The following is a 22,003-nucleotide window of genomic DNA, read 5'->3' as shown; positions in this document are numbered from 1 at the left end:
GTCCGGCTCCCAAGAATCATAAGATTGGCTTAAAAACCTTGAGATTTAAAAAAAAAAAATCATAACCGTTGGGTTCTTTTTATTTGTTTTCTGATTTTTTGAGCCTTTAGGGGTCCCATTTTCAAGCTTTTTTTCCAGCAGCTATCGGAGCCAGAAATTACTTTTTCTTTTCTTAATGAAAACTGAAATTCCCACGTAATCAAATGCCTCCAGGATGGGGGTCTGTAAGGAAAGAAATATCCTACGATTCAAAATAAAATCGAGATGGTAACAGTGTTGTGTGCCGTGTGCCGGTCTCGGATTGCAAACTGTATATCCCGCAAGATGAAGAGCACTGATTTCGGGATCCAGAAATTCAGGAATCAGTGGCTGCTGGCCTTGGAAGGCTGATCCCTATGCCAAGTGAGAAATCTCCCATTCCCCTGGGCCAGAGGCTGCTGAATTGGGTAGTGAGCTATCCCCTGGCTGACAGCTGTCTTTTGCAGATCAATCTGAAGAGGGGCAGGGAGAATCGTCTTAGCCGGAAGCTTAACAAATGGAAAACAGGGAAGGAATAATGGAGGGGGATGGTCGGACAATGGCCAAGCATGGAGCTGCCCAGAGAGCCTTTCTTTTTACCATTAAACCCCAGACCAGAGCCCAGGTCCCTTGGCATCCTTGCACTCTCCGAGCAACTCCATTTCGGAGAAGCATTCATTCCCGCCGGCTCTGCGGCGGTGGGTGGGTGGGGAAGGGCTGAAGGTCCCAAGGTTCAGTGATGCTGCATCACTAGAGGCAAGTCTCTCTCCTGCACACGGCCCATCTGCACGGGGCTGACCTTGATCCAGCCTCGAATCCTCACGGGGTTGTCCTTGCAGGGTGCCAGCTGCCTCTCACACGCTGGGAGTTGAGTGCGGGGGAGAGACTAAAGGAGACTCCCTGCTCTTTGCACAGCATACCTAGGGGCCGGCCAGAATCACAGCCCAGGCAGGATGCTACCAGCAGACCAGGAAGCAGCCTGTGTGGGGCTGCTGTGTATTCCCCCAGCCACACCGACTCACGCATGGGTGGGATGGGGCAGGGAGTGGGGCAGAGTCATGGCTCCACCCCACTCAATGCAGCAGCTGTGCCAGGGAAGTACGCTGCCCCAGGGATAGGCTTGGCGCAGGGTGAGACCTGGAGGCAGATTGTGACTGTCTGAGACAGTGTTTGCTTCCTGGTCTGCTCCTGGGGCAATGCAACAGCACATTCGCCCTTGCTTGACTGAACCCTGTGTGAATACATCTTACCTATGTGAGCATTCCCCTTGGCAACGGGGCTGTTCATGCTAGGAAGGGTGGTAGGACTGGGTCACTTTCTTAACACACCCGAGGGTGAGCAGTGCTTCCAAAGGGAAAGGGACACCTGCCATAACAGGCACCCTGAGTAACAATCGCTTAAAAGGTGCTCTTGGTACAGAGGACTCCGTCCGCAATCTGTGTTCTAAACAGAGGATCAAAATGGGTGTTCACACTGAAATCCAGACAGGCAAGAAATTAAAAATATAGCCCTAAAAGGTTAACATGTCCCTCTAAGTGCGCTTAAATTCATATGCATACCCTTGATGTCTGTCTGAAGTTGGATAGTTTGATATAGTGGATGTATAAACTCACTTCCAGTGAGTGATTCTGCAAATCCTGTTTTGATAAGGTCTTAAATCTGCTGAGATCAGAGCATAACATTCCCTTGTAGCTTCAATGCTAGGTGAAAACTGTGCTTGCCAATTCCGTCTTTTTTCTTCTTCTCTCCTTCAGAATTGTAAGATGCAGCCGTAAATCTTTGCGGCTGTTATAAGCATAGAATTTCAAATGAAAATTGAGCCAAACGCAGCACTGGTGTACATAACTACACTGACACCATTGGAATTGCACCCTGTTTATTCCCTATCTGGATTCGAGCCTATTCTGTTCATTTCCATTTTAATAATTGTTGCACTCTATCTGTCGATCTCGTAACTTTAAGAGCTTGAGATGAATGTTTTGCAATAACTTGTTGTGTGCTGGATAACAATATGTTTCCTAGAAAAGAAGTACAGCCAATATAAAATTCTCCATCACTGTATTGTCCCTACAGTAGATGATTCATAGGCATTTTACTGGGATGAATCACTAAAGGATTTGGTAATATAACTAACGATATTAAATCTATTTAAAGAAGCTTCTGTAGTGTAACTGGATTTCAGTTGTGAAGACTATTTGTTGGGTTGCTATTGTACTCTGATTGTTATATTGACAAGTATGTCTGTGTATAGAGCTGGTTGCAAATTTTTATTTTATGTTTTATAACAAAAAGTGCCTTTTCTACTACCAATGAGAACAGTGTTTATGAGAACATTTCCCTTTTTTTGTCAAAATGTTTCGGCTTTTGGTTGTAAAACCCCAAACAGCAAAAATATCAGTTTTTGGCAGCCAAACATAAAACCAGTTCAGTTTTTGGTTTTCAAACTTCAAGTTTTGGCTTTTTGACAAAAAAAAACTGAAAAATGTTCATTGTCTTGTTTGTGTTTCTGCAGGAAATTAAGTACATTACTCTCCGGCTCTGTGTGTTAGTGGAGTCATTCTTCTATTTTGTTTTTACCAGAACTACACAGTCCGGGTATACGCTGCATTGTTGGTTTTACTGGGATTGTAGCATTACATAGTGTATGAGATTAACATGCTACAGGAGTGTTTGGTCCTTAAACAATTATGTGATTTTTTTTGTTGTTGTTTTAGAAATCTATTCTCTGAAGAATATATCTGAGTGGAAATGCGCTCTGGAAAAATCCCTTAATGATGCAGCAAAGTTTCCTCTTCCAATGGAAGTATTCAAGGTAAAAGAGACCCATTTATTCTTTAATTAGAGAGCCACCAATGAATAAATACATCAGGGAGTGAATAGCATCTTGTATTTAACTCTGCTAGGAGAGTGATGCTCTAGTAGGTCATGCTGCGAAAAGTCACACGTGAGATTTTTGCATAAGCTGAAATAAAAGGGTTTTGTTGCTCTACAGATTTTCCATTTGGAAAATTGACTCCTTGGAGTCAAAGATTATTATGGGAGTAGGGGGTGCTTGGCATTGTTTTCTCCCACATCATTTTTTAAAGCACATTGCTATGTAAGGCTTGTGCAAAAGATACCACTTATGTCTTCAAAGTAGGGCTTAAGTGGGACTTAGGAACATAGGAATTGCCAGACTGGATCAGACCCAAGGTCCATCTAGTCCAGTATCCTGTCTCCAGCACCAAAGGAAGGTGAAAGAACCCTGCAATAAGCGGACGTGGGGTAATCTGCCTCCACCCCCACTTAGGTCTCATCTTGGTCTGTAATAGCCAGAGATTGGTTTCAGCCCCAAAACACATGATTTAAAATCCCTTCCAAAAATCTGTTGTCAGTGATTATGATAACTCTGAATATTCTTGATTTTGCCATATAAATATCCAATCTCTTAAATTCTTGGCCTCAGTTACTTCCAGTGGCAAAGAGTTCCACCTTTTATCAGTTTTGAATTTCCCACCTTTTACTTTAATAGAAGATCCCATTATTCTTGTGTAACGAGACTGGATGCTTCGTTCTCCCTATCTACCTTCTCTAGACCATTCATAACTGTATATACTTTTACCATGTCCCCTCTTATCCATTGTCTTTCTAAGGCGAACTGTCCCAGTCTGTCAGCTTCTCTTCGTAGGAGCCCAGGAGCATTCTTATCACTTGTCTCTAAACTCCTTCCAGTTCTGCAATACCATTTTTTAAGTTGGGTTGACCAGTACAGCACACAGTAGGACCAGTGTTTCAAAGTCCTTACATTGGCCCTCTGCACTATGGTAGGTTTCACCCTATTGTTGGTAAAATCTTTTCAGAAACTCTTAGTTCTTTTTTTGTGTTTATCCCAAGAAGCTGCACGTTCCAGGTCCAATCCAGCTCCCATAGAAGTCAATGGCAACATCCCATTGATTTCAATGAGAGCAAGATCAGACCGTGCAGAGAGATTATAATAGCTGGCCATACGTGTCGTGCAAAGAATATTTTGTGCTCACCCTCTCTTGAGTCCGCGTTAATTGTTTTGGTGATCTAAACTGGGGCCATTAGTGCCATTATTGTAATACTCTGGATTTCAAAAGTATCTTCTGTCTGAAGATCAAAAGGTATGTCACAAACACTCAGGGAAGCCTTGCTAGTTCCATTGCACAGCTAGGAGAACTGGAACATAGCGATAAAATGCTGCTCTAAGGCCTGGTCTACACTAGGCGTTTATGTCGAAGTTAGCGCCGTTAAATCGAATTAACCCTGCACCCGTCCACACTGCGATGCTATTTAGTTCGACATAGAGGTCTCTTTAATTCGACTTCTGTACTCCTCCCCGACGAGGGGAGTAGCGCTAAATTCGACATGGCCATGTCGAATTAGGCTAGGTGTGGATGGAAATCGACGCTAATAGCTCCGGGAGCTATCCCACAGTGCACCACTCTGTTGACGCTCTGGACAGCAGTGCGAGCTCGGATGCTCTGACCAGCCACACAGGAAAAGCCCCGGGAAAATTTGAATTTGAATTCCTTTTCCTGTCTGGCCAGTTTGAATCTCATTTCCTGTCTGGACATCGTGGCGAGCACAGCAGCACTGGCAACGATGCAGAGCTCTCCAGCAGTGATGGCCATGCAGTCTGTGAATAGAAAGAGAGCCCCAGCATGGACTGATCGTGAAGTCTTGGATCTCATCGCTGTGTGGGGCGATGAGTCCGTGCTTTCCGAGCTGCGATCCAAAAGAAGGAATGCAAAGATCTACGAGAAGATCTCTAAAGACATGGCAGAGAGAGGATACAGCCGGGATGCAACGCAGTGCCGCGTGAAAATCAAGGAGCTGAGACAAGGCTACCAGAAGACCAAAGAGGCAAACGGACGCTCCGGATCCCATCCCCAGACATCCCGTTTCTACGAGGCACTGCATTCCATCCTCGGTGCTGCCGCCACCACTACCCCACCAGTGACCGTGGACTCTGAGGATGGGATACTGTCCACGGCCGGTTCCTCAGACATGTTAGGGGACGGGGAAGATGAGGAAGGAGATGAGGAGGGCGAGGCAGTTGGCAGCTCTCACAACGCTGATTTCCCCGACAGCCAGGATCTCTTCATCACCCTTACAGAGATCCCCTACGAAGCGTCCCCAGCCATTACCCCGGACACAGAATCTGGTGAAGGATCAGCCAGTAAGTGTTGTAAACATCTAAACATTTATTTTTAACAAAACAGGAATATTAACAATTAAAAGAATGGGTTGTTCATGATTAGTGTGCCCTAGGCGCTTAACGGTTTAGTAAGGGGCAGTGCAAGTTTTGAAAAGAAATCTAGCAATGTCCGGTTTTCAGTGATTGTCCTGCACAAGCCGCTCTACTGTGTATTCCCTGCTACTGCAGCTACAGTAAAATGCGGTCTATATGTGCGGGGATAGAGCAGTAATCCTCCTGGGACATCTCGATGAAGCTCTCCTGGAGGTAACTTGAAAGCCGTTGCATGAGGTTCTTGGGGAGAGCGGCCTTATTGGGTCCTCCGAAGTACGACACGTTGCCGCGCCACGAGATTATCAGGTACTCGGGGATCATTGCTCTGCACAGCAGGGCGGCATACGGCCCTGGTCTTTGGAGGCTTTCCCGGAGCATTCTCTCTTTGTCGCTCTCGGAGATCCTCATCAGGGTGATGTCGGCCATGGTGACCTGCTTTTAATTAGGTAGGGGAATGTTAGTGTTGGGACTGCTTTCCCGTTCCTTTACAGAACTGTAACCGCTGGTTTGCAGCCACGCGGTGGAGGCGGGAGAGGGGCAGCCGAAAGGGATCGTTCCCGGGGACAGCCGCGAGGGGGTGGGACAGGGGCAGAGTTCCCGCTTGCCGGATTGCTGGCAGCAGGGACTGACATTGATTTAAATGTGAAATGAGGCCAGTGGTAATATAAAAGTTTTAAACTGCCACAAGTGTACGGCTTACCATGTCTGCCTGCAACAGAAATTCCGTTGTGCTGCCTCGCTTCTCAAATGTGCTGTTCAAGACCCCAGGCACAGAATGCGAAGGCCGAGAATTCGACCTTGTGCTGAGTGCGCATGTGAAAGGTGCTGTGCATGGTCTTGTTCACAGAGAAAGACTATGTTCTTTGTTCACAACTACATTTATCTTTCAGAGGAATTCACTCCCTTTTTCCCATTTCCACAGCCCCGTCTGCGACTGTCTCACAACCTAGCCTGGAATCACACTCCCAGAGGCTAGCGCGGATTAGGCGTAGGAAGAAGAGGACACGGGAGGACATGTTCTCTGAGCTTATGGCCTCTTCCCAAGCCCAGGCAGCACAGCAGACCCAGTGGCGGGAGAACTTGACCCGAATGCACCAAGCCAACATGGATCGGGAGGAGAGGTGGCGTCAGGAAGACCAGCAGGCGACTCTAACGCTGCTTGGACTACTGAGGGAGCAAACGGACACACTCCGGCGCCTTGTGGATGTTCTGCAGGAACGGAGGCAGGAGGACAGAGCCCCGCTGCAGTCCATCTCTAACCGCCCTCCCCCGCCACCAAGTCCCATACCCACCTCACCCAAAGTGCAAAGAAGGAGAGGCGGCAGAGTCCCTGCTAACTCTCACTCCACCCCTGCAGAGAGCTCTAGTAGCAGAAGGCTCTCATTTCCCAAAATTTGAAAAGTTCTTTCCTTCCCGCCTGACACAAGCCCACGTCCAAGTTTCACCTCCCAATGCCATGTGTAGTTGATAATAAAAAATTCGTTTCTGTTAACTACTGTTTCAATCATGTTCTTTTGGAGGAGGAGGGGAAAGGGGGTTGGAAATTGGACAGGACAGTCTCCTTTGGCAGGGTACATAGTCGGGGGCAGGCACAGCAGCAGGGCACATACACAGTGCAGTGATGCAGTGACTAGTTGCCCCGGTTAGTCTGGGAGGTTGTTTTGATGTAATGTTGGGGGGGGTGGGTTGCTCTGTGACTTTGTGGCGGGGGAGGGCAGTTACAGATCTTAAGCGCCGGTCCTTAGACAGGATCACAGAGCCACACAGCATGGGATCTGTAACCGTCCTCCCCCTGCCACAAAGTCAAATAGACCTCCCATACACACAGTCCCGATCAGGAGGGGTGACAGGCTCCGTTGAAACAAGCATCCCACCGCAGCGGAGCCTGTCAATCCTTGAGTTTAGAAGCTGCATTCGCATCACAACACTAGACCCGCCCCGCACCACAGTCTGCGTCCCAGTTTTAAAAAATTCCCGCGAAAACAGTATTAAAGAAAACGGTGTGCTTTAACAAAGTAGAACTATTTTTATTTCGACACGTGTGTTGGAGGGGGGGTGAAGGGGGTATGTAACTGGATAGGATAGTCAACATTACCTGGGTAAAGAAACGGGGGCAGGTTTAGCTTCTCAGTACACAAACTATAAAATCACAGGTTACCCTGCTCACTCAGGAACTTTGCTTTCAAAGCCTCCCGGATGCACAGCGCTTCCCGCTGGTCTCTTCTAATCGCCCGGCTGTCTGGCTGTGAGTAATCACCAGCCAGGCTATTTTCGTCAACCTCCCACCCCGCCATAAAGGTCTCCCCCTTGCTCTCACAGAGATTGTGGAGCACACAGCAAGCTGCTATAACAATGGGGATATTGGTTTCGCTGAGATCACAGCGAGTCAGTAAGCTTCTCCATCTCCCCTTGAGACGGCCAAAAGCACACTCCACCACCATTCTGCACTTGCTCAGCCGGTAGTTGAAGAGTTCTTTTTCAGTGTCCAGGGCGCCAGTATAGGGCTTCATGAGCCAGGGCATTAGCGGGTAGGCTGGGTCCCCGAGGATGACTATAGGCATCTCCACATCCCCAACAGTTATTTTGCGGTCCGGGAAGTAAATACCTTGTTGCAGCCGTCTAAACAGACCAGAGTTCCTGAAAACACGAGCGTCATGAACCTTGCCCGGCCATCCCACGTAGATGTTGGTAAAACGTCCCCTGTGGTCCACCAGTGCTTGCAGCACCATGGAAAAGTATCCCTTTCGGTTAATGTACTGGGTGGCCTGGTGGTCCGGTGCCAGGATAGGGATGTGAGTTCCATCTATGGCCCCACCGCAGTTTGGGAATCCCATCGCTGCGAAGCCATCTATGATCGCCTCCACGTTTCCCAGGGTCACTACCTTTGGCAGCAGTACATCAACGATTGCCTTCGCTACTTGCATCACAACAACCCCCACGGTAGATTTGCCCACCCCAAACTGGTTCGCGACTGACCGGTAGCTGTCTGGCGTTGCAAGCTTCCACAGGGCTATGGCCACTCGCTTCTGTACACTCAGTGCAGCTCGCAACCGGGTGTCACTGCGCTTCAGGGCAGGGGACAGCAACTCACAAAGTTCCAGGAAAGTTCCCTTCCGCATGCGAAAGTTTCGCAGCCACTGGGATTCATCCCAGACCTGCAGCACTATGCGGTCCCACCACTCAGTGCTTGTCTCCCGTGCCCAGAATCGCCGTTCCACGGCATCAACATGACCCATTGCCACTGTGATGTCCTCGGCGCTGGGTCGCCTGCTTTCTGACAGGTCTGTGCTACTCTCAGACTTCAGGACATCACCGCGGTGCCGTAGCCTCCTTGCCTGACTTTTCTGCATCTGCCTCAGGGAAACCTTTATGATAAGCTGCGAGACGTTGAGAGCGGCCACAACTGCAGCGATGGTCGCAGCGGGCTCCATGCTCGGAGTACAGTGGCGTCCGCGCTGTCAATGACTGGAAAAGCGCGCGAACTGTTTTCCCGCCGGCGCTTTCAGGGAGGGAGGGCGGGAGTGATGGACGGATGACGACAGTTTCCCAAAAGCACCCTCGACTCATTTTGTTACCCAGAAGGCATTGCCGGCTACACCCAGAATTCCAATGGGCAGAGGGGACTGCGGGAACTGTGGGATAGCTGACCACAGTGCACCGCTTCGAATGTCGACGCTATCACCGTTAGTGTGGACGCACAAAGTCGAATTACTGTCCTTAGTGTGGACACACACGTTCGACTTTGCAATATCGATTACAAAAATTCGATGCAAGTAAAATCGAACTACTCTCGTAGTGTAGACAAGGCCTAAGTCTGTGGAAGAGATATGCTGGTGATAGGTGCAATAAGAAGGCCTGAAAGATATAGGCTAGAGTCCAGATGGTTGTGCTGCCATACCTGTGCCAAGACCACGCAGTCACCTCTCTTCTCATTCTGCCTTCCTTCAGCTGATAACCTGCTCGTTTGATGAGTGAATTTTGTCAGACTGTCTCATGGAGCCCGTTAGCAGGTGTGCACTGCATCTCCTAGCAAATCTTTTGCATCAGGGGAGGGATAGCTCAGTGGTTTGAGCATTGGTCTGCTAAACCAAGGGTTATGAGTTCAATCCTTGAGGGGGCCCCTTGGGGATCTGGGGCAAAATCAGTACTTGGTCCTGCTAGTGAAGGCAGTAGGCTGGACTTGATGACCTTTCAAGGTCCCTTCCAGTTCTAGGAGATCGGATATCTCTATGAATAAATTAATCCCTTCCTTCATCATTGCATAGTCCCCTGCTTCCTATTTGCCAAGCATTTTAAATATAGGTTTCATCATTACTCTCTATGGGGGTGGAATTCACCACTGTGCAGCAAGTCAGTACAAGACCACTGCATCACTCACATCCTACTGCATCCTATTACATGGGCACTAAGCAATTACAGATGTCTAGTGCTGGCCCCTTACACAGGGTTGACTTTTACTCTGTTGTTGGTGATGTTAGGAAGGGTAGTTAAGGAATGGAATAAGCTTCCCAGAGAGGCTGTGGAATCCCCATCACTGGAAGTTTTTAAAAACAAGTTGGACAAACCTATCAGGGGATGATCTAGGTTTATTGCGTCCTGCCTCAGCGCAGAGGGCTGGACTAGATGACCTCTTAAGATCCCTTCCAATTCTTCATTTCTATAATTCTGTGTCCTTTAAGGAACCCCTGGTTTATATTTTATTTATTTGCTAGGAAAGACAGCCACTTTCTACTTTTCTGCTGACAATAACACCTAGCTCTTGTATAGCACTTTTCATCGGTAGATCTCCAGGCACTTTACAAAGGAGGACAGTATAATTATCCCCATTTTACAGCTCAAGAGACTGAGGCAGTGAGAGGGGATATGACTTGCCAAAGATGTCACAGCAGGCCAGTGACAGAGCCAGGAATAGAAGCCAGATCTTGTGAGTCCCAGGCTCTACCCACTAGATCACTCTCCCTGCCCAATCTCCCATCTTTTATTTTCACTTTCCAAAGACAGGTGTAGCCAACTCCCTAGGAAGGGTTCCGGGCTCTGTGGTCCAACTAAGAAGCACTTTAATTAGAACAATTTTTTTCAAAACTCTCTGGGTGAAATCCACGTCTGGCAGAGGGCTAATGCAAAGCCCGTGCTCATTGAAGTCCCATTTATGCCCTATTTTGAGACTATAACCAGCACGTAAGGGATGCATAGGCCTCGCGTTGGCTGTCTGCACAAAGGTGATGTCCAGTCACTGTCCCCATATTACTAATGATTCTGAGTATACACTTTTTATTTCAATTATCTGTTTCAAGGTCAAACCATGGTGGTGCTAGGATTAGCCCACAAAGAGGTGATGCTGATACTTAATTTCTGTTCCTGATCATATTCCATGTTTGAAAGAGTTCAGAATATTCCTGGCAAGGCATAAAAAAAGCTTTTTTGAATGTACTCCTTCTGGCTGTGGGATCCTCTCTTCTCAGCGTGCAAACTTATGTCCGCTTACTTTCATGATGGCATCAGGACTGTGTTTTTAGACTCAGTGAGTCCCACTTTTAAGGTGCCTTGTGGTGGGAGATTGCTGGGCTGCTCATCTGTTACGAGGAAAGAGCAGCGCAAAGCACTGTGAATCGACTAAGATGAGCATTACTTTGGGACTGAACACGAAGAAGGGCAAAAAGCACAGGTGCTTTTTGGTTCGTCAAACCAAATCCGGGGTGAGGTTCAGCTCAGCCCTGTCTTCTCCAAGCCCCTGATTCTGGGCATCTATTCATAGAATCGTAGAATATCAGGGTTGGAAGGGACCCCAGGAGGTCATCGAGCCCAACCCCCTGCTCAAAGCAGGACCAACACCCACTAAATGGTGGGGGGGTTGGATAAATATTTCTGCTCCGGGCCCATTTCTTGTTTCAATTGCAAATTAGTAAAGCACAGAGTGATTTTTGTTTTGCTTTGAAAACGTCACCATCAGTCAGGCACCTGCTTTGCAAAACCAGAGAGACTCATGTCTGTGTCTCATTTTATGTCAGTCTCCAAAACTGGGGGTGAGAGGCAACATTTGACTGCAAGGGGCCAGGTCAGAGTAGCTCTGTTGAGTCACTTATGTCAGTGAAGTTACTCCACTGGTGACCAGCTGATGATCTGGTTTAGGTTCTGATTTGGGGTCCATTTCTGCTTCCGTGAGTCAATTGCAGACCTCCCATTGATTTCAGCAGGAGCAGTATTTTGAAGCCTATCTTGGTTCTTCCCCCCCCCCCATTATTTTCCTTTGGTTTTATTTGATTAGTATTATTTTAAAATAGTGGCTGAAATCCTGGTCCCTCTGAACTCAATGGGGAGTTTTTCCATTCACTTCATTGGAGCTGGGATTTCATGACACATGGGCATGAGGACAAGATGAACCTGGCTGACAAAAGCTTGCATTTCATTTACTCAGCCAATAGGTCCAGAACTCCTTCGTTCAAAACATACCGAGCCTGATCCTCCTCTCCTACGTTGCTTTTATGCTGGCTTAACTTCATCGGCATTACTCCTGATTTACGCCCGCATAAGAATGAGGCGGATCAGGCCCATTGTCTAAATGTCTGGCACAAAAATCTTTTAATTAAGCAATAAGGCCTCAGCGTTTGTGCGGTTTGAAAATGTCCTGCCACTGGTGGGGACTTGGGCACGAACTAAAAAAAGCCATCAGCCGCCCCAGCTGATGATGGGCTCATCTGCTCTTGTGAGCTAAGCAGTGTCTGACTTGGCTGCTCCTTAGATGAGAGACCTCCAAGGAAAACCTTAGATACTCAAAAATGTGGTGGTGGTGATCCAGAAGGTGGTGGTCTTCACTGAAAGTCAGAGGAGAACTAATTCCTCCTCATGGTGCAACAGGGCTCCGGGGGGCTATAGCTGTCATCTGTTTAAATGAGCTGTAAAACAGAGATCATGCAATTGTTAACGATCCGGGGGCATTTTTGCAAAAGTGTAAGTGTCTACTCTGCTGTACTCGGTAAATTGCGGTTTGGGTAATTATAGTCCATCGATTCTGATCCGGCAAAGCATTTAAGCATGTCTTTAACTTTAAGCACACAAGTAATCCAGTTGAAGTCAATGCTTAAAGTTAAGGGCATTCTTAAGTGTTTTGCAGGATTGGGGTCTAAATTACTTTTGCAGTTTCAGTTGCGCACATATGGACGGTGGGTGAATGACCTGTTGGGGGAGACTAGCCCCTGCCCCACCCGCTGCCCGAGGTCCCTCCGCTATCACCCCCACCTTGCCTGCTGGAGCCCAGAGCACCCCCACAGTAGCCGCTGGCCCCCCAGGCCACCCAAGCGCCCCCAGCCCTGGAGCGCCAGGTGGGCGGCTTGGTCCCAGCGCCCCCAACCTCAGCCCCAGAGTGCCGGGTGGGTGAACAGTATGGCCAAAGCACCCCCAATCCCTTCCCCGGAGCACCAGATGTGCGGCGTAGCCGCAGCGCCCCCAGCCCTGGAGCACTGGGTGGGCGGGGCAGCCCCAGTGCCCCGAGCACCAGGCCTTGCGCGCACTGGCCTCAGCCTGCCAGCCCCAGCCTCTGGGCTACAGAAGAGCGGGAAGGGAACTGGAAGCAGGTAGGAAGAGACCTGGGGGCGGAGCATGGGCTGGGCCACACCAGGCTGTTTGGGGAGGCTGAATCTCCCCCAGCCTATGATACCCGCCACCCATGTCAGTCTCCAGAGGAAGACTAGAGCCATTGTTGCACTTTGCAACCTAATTCCAGAGTGATGCGTGCCATTCTGTGGTTGGTAAAGTGACTCCTGTATGTATGGGTCAGATCAACTCCCATTACAATCAACGGCAAAACTTCCTCTGTCTTCAGTGGGGCAGGAGCAGGCTGTAATTGGGACCTCATACTCCATTGACTTGCCCCTGGTGTCATCAGTGCACACAAGTACAATAATATTAATAACTACTAGCTCTTATACGACACTCCATCCGTCCGTCAGTTTCCCAAACTGCTTTACAAAGGAGGGCAGTGCCATTATCTCCATTTTACTGTTGGGGAAATTGAGGCACAGAGGGGGGAAATGACTTGCCCAGGTCACCCAGCAGGCCAATGGAAGAGCCAGTACCAGAACTCAGGCATCCCTATGCAGTATTCTATTCACTAGGGAACACTGCCTCTCTGCTACAAGTAGGGTGAAAAATATTACCCTTTCCTATCTGGTGACGTTTTACATGCGTCTTGTACTGTCATTTGGAACAGATGTTGCATGTGGTTTGTAAAATGCCATGGGATCCTTTGGGAGGAAACAGATATAACTGCTAGTGAATATTCTGAGTGTTTTAGTACTAAATGTAGTGCTTGGCAAGCCACAGCTCCTAGAACAGGCTGTATAAAGAAGTTATACTGCACTAATACAAATAATAATAAATAATCTAACCCAGTGTTTCTCAAACTGGGGTCGCCGCTTGTGTAGGGAAAGCCCCTGGCTGGGCGGGCCGGTTTGTTTACCTGCCCTGTCCGCAGGTCCGGCCAATCGCGGCTCCCAGTGGCCGCGGTTCGCTGCTCCGGGCCAATGGGAGCTGCTGGAAGCGGCGCGGGCCGAGGGACGTACTGGCCACCCCTTCCAGCAGCTCCCATTGGCCTGCAGAGGCGAACCGCGGCCAGTGGGAGCCGCGATCAGCCGGGCCTGCGGACGGGGCAGGTAAACAAACCGGCCCAGCCCGCCAGGGGCTTTCCCTACACAAGTGGCGACCCCAGTTTGAGAAACACTGATCTAACCCCCTTGTGCCTCAGATTCTCCACATGTAACTTGGGACAGTAGCAGCAGTATTGCTCTTTCCGCATTCGTGCTTGCTGACAGCTGAGCCTGCAAATAGTCTATGAGTACCTATCTGGAGAGGAGATTCTGGATGCTAGCTGGCTCCTTAATCTGGCAGACAAAGACACAAGATCCAACAGCTGGAAGCTGAAGCTAGACAAATTCAGACAAGAAATAACTCACACGTTATTAACAGTGATGCAAATTAGCCACTGAAACATTTTGCCTAGGGATATGTTGGGTTCTCAAAGTCTTTGGGGAAAACACACACACACACACACACACACAACTACAACTACAACAGTTTATACCACTGTAGGATCTGCCCCTTTTTATCAAGATGGGATATATTTTAAACGGAGATGCATTAGCCCAACTGGAAGTTACTGGGTTTAATGCAGGAATTACTGGGTGAAATTTTACCATCTGCGTTATGCAGGAAGTCAGGCTAGTTGATCATAAAGGTCCCTTCTGGCCTTAAAATCTATGAGTGCTAAAAATGAAGCCCCTTTAAAAGTCACATCCAATCTGTACAGTTTGGAAAAAATGATGGATGAGCATCAGATGCAAAGTACTAGAAGTGTTTAAAAATGGGGGAGAGAGAGATTATTTAGGTTGGGGCAGGCTGCTGGAATTTATTTATTTAAAACTTTTAAATTATTTGGATTAATCAAATTATGCACATAGCTAGACCACAGTAACTGGACGGTCTTATTCCTGCTCCCCTTGGGCTTCTACCCCAGACCTTCCAATTGTTGGTTATACTCACTCGCTGCATGTTAGATTGTCATATCTCTGGGGCAGGTACCATCTCTTCTATGTGTATGTGCAGCACCTTGCACAGTGGGTCCCTGATTCTGATTGGGGTCTTCGGACACTACCACTGTCCCAGCAATGGTAATAATCAATACTTTGGGTAATGGGATGAAGTTTTAAGAAAGGATCATTTAAGCTTCAGACTCTCCTAAGGCCAGGAGTGGAAGCACCACCCCTTATAATGAGAGCTGGTTGAAAAAAATCCAAAATCTGGAATTTCAGTGTCACTTTTAGTTAGAATTTAAATGTTTTTAAAATGGGTAAAAAATTAATATTTTTTCCCCTTTTTCCAACTTTATGGCATTTTTCTTCCAGATTTTGACCAAAAAAGGTGCAAAATTATCCCAACACTTGTCACGATGATCTGATCATTTCAATTTGTTTTTTTGACCAGCTCTTCTTGAGAAGTTGAAAAGTAAGCGAGACCCAGTTTAGGGTCTGGAGGGGGACAGTCCTGGATGGAAGAAGGGGATGGACTAGATGACCTAATAGGTTTTTCCTTCTCAGACTCCCATAATAGCTGGGCATGTGTTGCCGCTGCTGGTTAAAGCGGACGTGCTTTGGTTTAACTTAGAAGCTGAACTTGAATGTAAGCATTTCCCTGCTCCCCAAGCGCTGATTGCTTGGCTGGCGTTTGCGATGCATGCTGTGCTTTAATAACCTGCTCGTCGCCATTTTGCTACAGCCTGCCAGGTTGTTTATACTCCATCTGTTCCTTCGCATCCATAACTCTCATCCGCCTTCTGGTGGGATCCTTAACTTCCTGACTGCTATTTGCATGGCTGCGCTACGCTTTGCATAGACTCACCCTGCTAATCCCTTACGTTTGATCCGCTTCTGTCTGAGCTCCTTCAATCTCTTTATCTTGGTGTGTAATTTGGCTAGGGCCCTTCCAAATTCATGGTCCATTTTGGTCAATTTCATGGTCATAGGATTTTAAAATGGTAAATTTCCTGATTTCAGCTATGTAAATCTGAAATTTCACAGTGTTGAAATTGTAGGGATCCTGAGCCAAAAAGGAGTTGTGGGGGGGTTGCAAGGTTATTGGGGGGGGGTGTTGCAGTACTCCTACCCTTACTTCTGCGCTGCTGGCCGCGGCGCTGCCTTCAGAGCTGGGCAGCTGGAGAGCAGTGGCTGCTGGCTGGGAGCTTAGCTCTGAAGGGATTTAGGAGTATCCCAGAGCCACCACTAGCAGCGCAGAAGTAAGGATGGCATGGTATGGTATTGCCACCCTTACTTCTCTGCTGTGGCCTGCAGAGCTGGGCCTTCATTCAGCGGCGGCCACTCCTGCGCTGCTGTCTTCAGAGCTGGGCAGCTGGAAAGTAAGTGTGGCATAGTATGGTATTGCCACCCTTACTTTTGTGCTGCTGCTGGCAGGGCGCTGCCGCTCTCCGGCTACTCTCTGGCCAACAGCTGCCGCTCTCTGGCCGCCCAGCTCTGAAGGCAGTGCAGATGTAAGGGTGGCAATACTGTGACCCCCCCCCCTAAAATAACCTTACAAACCCCCCCTGCAACTCCCTTTTGGGTCAGGACCCCCAGTTTGAGAAACACTGGTCTCCCCCATGAAATCTGTATAGTATAGGGTAAAAGCACACAAAAGACCAGATTTCATGGTCCACGATGCCTTTTTCATGGCTGTGAATTGTGTAGGGCCTTAAATATGGCTAATCACACTATCTTAAAGTGCCTTATGAACTTGCAACCCTTCATCCCTTCCAGGAGCAAGGTCGGCTTTGTAGCTAAGGCACTGGACTGTGACTCAAGAGATGTGGGTTTCAGTTCCTGCGTCTGCCATAGGCTTCTTGTGGAACCCTGGACAAGTCTCTTAACCTCTCTGTGGCTCAGTTCTTACAGCTGGGGATAATAACACGTCCCTACCAAAATGCATTAATATTTGTGAGGCACCCAGATGCAGTGGGGATGGGAGCCATGTAAATACCCCTCCCCCTGGCTTTGCTTTTTAACACACACCCTTTTGTTTTACTAATGAACATCAGTGGTTGCTCAGCCAGCCAGAGGTTAGTGGGGTGGAATGGCCTAATGTACTGCTGATAGAACTGGGCCAGGGGAAATTCCAGAGTTCAGTCTCTGACACTGACTTGCCGTTTGTTCTTGGCCATGTCACTGGTGCACACATTTTCTGACTGGGATGCTTAACAGTGTGCACCTAGAACCAGATTCTTCTCGTAGTTACAGTGGTGTAAATTTGGAGTAAAGCCATTGACTTCAGTGGAATTACTCTGATTTATGAGAAGTGAGAGCAGACTCTGGCCCTTAACTATAGATGTAATCATCTAAATAAGGGACTTGATTGCCAATGATGCTGAACACCCACAGCTCCCATTGATGTTAGCTTCTGACCTCACTTACTCTGCTGTGTCCCATTAACTTCAGCAGAGTTACTCCTGATTTACACCTTTAGAGGTGAGGGAAGAATTGGCCCACATGAGTAGCTGTGAAAGCTCAATACATTTTAAAAGTCCTGCTACTTACCCAGATACCTAAATAGGGATTTGGGGGCCTCGTTTTAGACACTCTAGTTAGAAAACTTTGGCAGGAATTTCTGTGCATCTCAACTTTCCCATCTGTAAAATGGGGATAATATGTATTACATAGCGAGGATTCATTAGTGAATGGCTGTAAAGTGATTGGGTTGGCTGGAGGTTCCTAACCCTCTACTTTTGCTTGAAGGCAGTAACATGTACGTAGGTGAGAGTCTTTTTAACTCTTGCTCTACTTTCTACGTTTCCACCATCCAGAAGAATCCTAGAACCTGGGAGTGAGGGAATATTTGCCTGGCTGCATTTTATGCCATCTGCATCAGGCAGAGGGATAAGGCAAAGGTGCTTTGTATTTCAGAGTTAGAATGGCTACTCTGCAATGTGGCTGTTTCTATGGTAACTATTTTTTATTGAACAGGGGAGGCCTAAAATACCGAAGACTAAATTCGGCCCTCAGATGTTGGCATAGGGCTTCCACGGATTTCGAGTCACACATCAGAGGGCAGAATTGGGTTCAGACAGCTTAACTGTTACTTCTGCTGGGGAGCGGGGTCATAATATCTCGAATGATTTCCCCCTCCCACACTAAATTTTAGTGTCTTCCCAACACTGCCTGTCCAACCAGCAAGCCCCAGCTTCTGCTGTCTCTCTTTCTCCTGTGTGTGTCCTCATAGAAATCTCTCCACGTTTAGAAAAGGAAGTTGAATTGCAAACAAGCCCAATTCATGTGGAAATAAAGCAGGGAACTGCATTTGGGAGGGCTCTTTTTTGTTAATGAAAAAGAAAGGCATGATTCCTGTGGAGACAGCTTAGAGATCCTTCTTATCACGTTTCCTCCTGTCCTGAACTGAACATCACACATGAACTGTCTGCTTAAAATTAGACTATTGGAAACCCCCAGTTCCCACGGGCACTGAGGAAAACATTGGGAGGAACATATTATTGAAAAGTCAGAACAAAAAATACAATCCGTGATCAAAAAATACAATTTGTGATCTAATTCCGCCCCTCCCTCCAAGCAGTATAAACTAAGGCAAGGTTTTATTGAAGGCCTAAAAAGTTAGGTCAACCTAACTTTCACTGGTGTGTGAAAAAGCCACACCCCCGAGTGACGTAGTTAAGCTGAGTTTACCCCCGGTGTAGACAGCTGTAGGTTGATGGAAGAATTTTTTCGTCGACGTAGGTACTGCCTCTCATGGAGGGGGATTAACGACAATGATGGGAGAACCCCTGCTATTGTGGTAGTGGAGGGATAGCTCAGTGGTTTGAGCAGTGGTCTTCTAAACCCAGGGTTATGAATTCAATCCTTGAGGGGGCCACTTAGGGATCTGGGGCAAAATCAGTACTTGGTTCTGCTAGTGAAGGCAGGGGGCTGGCCTCAATGACCTTTCAATGTCCCTTCCAGTTCTCTGAGATAGGTATTTATTTAAGTGTTACATTAGTCCAGCTGTAGTTGTGCCCCTGTAGCAATAAAGTATAGACACAGCTGAAGTCTTTAGTGTTTTACACCAGTGCAACTGGTGGAAGGGAAGAGAAGAATCAGGCTCATCATTTGTTTACTCATTTTTGTTCAGTGTGGAGGTCATCGTGGATCCAATCACTTTGGCGATGTTCAATAGCAAAACCCAGTTCTGAGTTCCGCAATTGGCCCCATCTTTATGCTGGACCCTGAATCAAAGCCCTGGATTTGAATAGCCCAGAGCTTGGGAGTGTTTGAAATCAGAAGGTGAATTTTGCATTTTGAACTCATCTCTAGCTTGCTCTATAAACTGCTGGATCCATTATTCCCAACGCTAGGCCAAACTGTGGTTTATAATTGTATCCAGGTAGCAGCAGAAAGGACGGTGAATGTGGTTGTGTATTTGCAGAATGGGTGCACTCCTCAAAATTTGTGGGAGCAGCTACAGTAGCCAGCTCAAAATATGGCTTTGGGTAACATTTTAAAACTGCCTAAGTGGCTTAGGTGCTTAAGTCCCAGTTCCAAAAGTGATTTAGGAGCTTACATCTTTCAACAAGAATTAGACACTCAAGTGCCTAATGGCTAGATTTCCAAAGGTATTTAGGCATCTACAAAAGTGCCTAAGTGAATTAGGCTTCTAACACCCATTGAAAGTCACTGGCTTTCAATGGGAGTCAGGCACTTAGTGTTTACAAAAGTGCTTTAGCAGGTTAAGTGCCTAATTCCCATTGGAGGTCCCATTGGACAGTGACTTCCAATGGGCATTAGGAGTCTAACTTACTTAGGCACTAAATCGTTTAGGCTCCTGTTATAAGGGTAGGGGCTACTTGCAGCATTCAAACTGAGTGGTAATAAACCCTACGTCGAATAGCGTAGCTGAATTCGACGTATCGCAGCCGACTTACCCCGCTGTAGGGACGGCGGCAAAATCGACCTCTGCGGCTTCCCGTCGACGGCGCTTACTCCCACCTCCGCTGGTGGAGTAAGAGCGTCGATTCGGGGATCGATTGTCGCGTCCCGACGGGATGCGATAAATCGATCCCCGAGAGGTCGATTTCTACCCGCCGATTCAGGCGGGTAGTGTAGACCCAGCCTGAGTGACTGGATCCAGGATTATCTCCACAATGAACAGGTGGGGACACCAAGGAGCAAATGACTTAATTCCTAAAGAAGGGGACTGGGCGTTTGGACTCCTGGGTTCTGTTCCCAATTCAGTCAGTGACTTGGTGTGGGACAGGTGACTGATCTCTTCGCCTCTCACAGCATCGAATCCTGCAGCTCTGTGGGCACGTAAACCAGGGATTATACTGCATGTGAATGCAGAGAGGCTTGGTTAGCTAATGATTGCAAAGCAATCTGAGATCCTCCGCTGAGAGGTGCTGCGGCAGCGTGTTTCATAGTAAGGGGCAGCCCACTGTTATGATGATTACTCAAACGTAGCTGTCGACTGCCATCTTTCCAACAACGCAAAAAGCACGTCGGAAGATCTGCAATTGCATCTGCTGTGCTCGCCCTAGACGCCAGCGAGAACGCGGTTCAGTTTAATTGCTTCTTGAGATTCTCGGTGAGATTCATTACAGCTCTGGCTACTCCCGAGGTGGCCCAGACTGTAGATGACAGGCTTTCTTTCGTTCAGCAGAGGTTCTGTAATGTGCCATTCATAACTCAGGAACGCTGTTGTAGGCCGTAATCGCTTACGTTAGAGATCGTGCCCCTTTGAATGAGCTACTGCTGTGCTTGTACCATGTTAATTCTCTGGGTTCAGACTGCTGAGGAGAAATTGCGCTTGGCGGGAAAGAGCTTTGCAGCATCTTAGTGGGTTAGCGGTTCCACCCCCCCACACACACTGCACCGCTCTTCTGTGGTTAACGCTGAGGGGGCGTTTCTGTTCTAAGCCCTATATACAGGCCATATAACTTGGTGGGCCAAATCCTCATCTATCTAGTTCCATTACAGTCCGTGGGGCGAGCAATTGCTCAGCCGCAAGGAGTAAAGATTCACAGTCTGGCTCAGACATTAAATGAGGGGAATAAAATGTTGGAAACTGCCAAAGACATCTTCGCCCCCCTCTTCTTGGGCCAGGTTCTGATAGCCGTGGTCACCTTGAGTAGATAGCTGTGAGAGGTGAAGTGACCAGTCACCTGTCCCACACCAAGTCACTGACTGAATTGGGAATAGAACCCAGGAGTCCAAATGCCCAGTCCCCTTCTTTGGGAATTACGTAATTTTCTCCTTGGTGTCCCCACCTGTTCATTGTGGAGATAATCCTGGATCCACTCACTCACTCACTTTGAAAGTGTTTATTATCCACACCCAGTTTGAATTCTGCAAGTGACCCCTACCTTTATAGCAGACCCCGAATCAAAGCCCTGGATCTGACTAGCCCAGAGTTTGTAAGGTGTGCCAGCTCCCCCGGACTGCTGGCAGCTTCCCTCACGCCTCAGCTCAAGCATGTGCTTTGGATTCTTAACTGTTGAACCTTGTGAAATAATAATAAAGGGCCAGATTTTGCCACCCTTCATCACATTGGTGTCCGGTGTGCGCCTGGGACAGCATAACGATGGGCCATCTCTCACTTGGGGCAGACTCCAAAGGCGAAACCAGACAAAGGGCGGGAGAGGAAACAGAGACATGAAGTCACTTGCCCAAGGTAACCCAGCAGAGCCAGGAATTAAAAACCAGTCTCCTGAGTTGCGGCAGAGTGCCCGATCTGCTAGCCTCCACTGCTTTCCAGGAAGCGAGCCCTTTCTTTGTACATCCAAAACTCCCGCTGCAGAGGGTATCCATTTTGGGGGAACAAGGAGCGCCTAATGAGGATTTAAATATAAGAAAGGTGCCTAAAACACTTGGTCGTCCTTATAGAAGGAAATAAACCAGGAGAGAGAACACAATGTGGAATGACTAGGAAAGTCCTTTTTTTCCTGTTTAACATGGCATATCATGTAGCAGTGTGAATACAGGAATGAGAGAGCAGTTCATTATGCAGTGTATCAGTTTGAGACTAATACTAATTAAAAGCTTTCCTTTCACTTCAGTGAAACATATTCTTAGAAATGATGTCAGTTAATTGGAGTTTTGAAGAGAAGCATATGCCGTAGCCTCGCCAATTCCCAGTGGCCCAAAGCAGTCAGACCACTGGGACTGGAGGGACTGGTTTTTGGATCCTTCCTTTCCCTCCCCCTCCCCCCCA

General features: G+C 47.8%; 2 protein-coding genes across 4 annotated transcripts in view; both read left to right on the top strand.

The window, feature by feature from the left end:
- Positions 1–22,003, top strand: part of SFMBT2 (Scm like with four mbt domains 2) — a 202,655-nt gene that overhangs the window by 106,864 nt on the left and 73,788 nt on the right. For all 3 annotated transcript variants that reach the window (XM_024106345.3, XM_065552962.1, XM_024106344.3), the window contains exon 7: positions 2,733–2,830. In XM_024106345.3, coding sequence (XP_023962113.2) covers positions 2,733–2,830 — 98 coding nt within the window. The remainder of the gene's footprint in view (positions 1–2,732; positions 2,831–22,003) is intronic.
- On the top strand, positions 4,478–6,773 carry LOC135972845 (uncharacterized). The gene is made up of 2 exons (XM_065552970.1): positions 4,478–5,200; positions 6,195–6,773. The coding sequence occupies exons 1-2, from the start codon at positions 4,624–4,626 to the stop codon at positions 6,668–6,670; spliced, it is 1,053 nt and encodes a 350-aa protein (XP_065409042.1). The 5' UTR covers positions 4,478–4,623; the 3' UTR covers positions 6,671–6,773.

The sequence above is a fragment of the Chrysemys picta genome, chromosome 1, assembly GCF_011386835.1.
Source record: "Chrysemys picta bellii isolate R12L10 chromosome 1, ASM1138683v2, whole genome shotgun sequence".
Classification (NCBI taxonomy): domain Eukaryota; kingdom Metazoa; phylum Chordata; order Testudines; family Emydidae; genus Chrysemys; species Chrysemys picta.
Note: the sequence above shows the minus strand (reverse complement) of the source record. Positions and strands in the feature narration are given on the sequence as shown.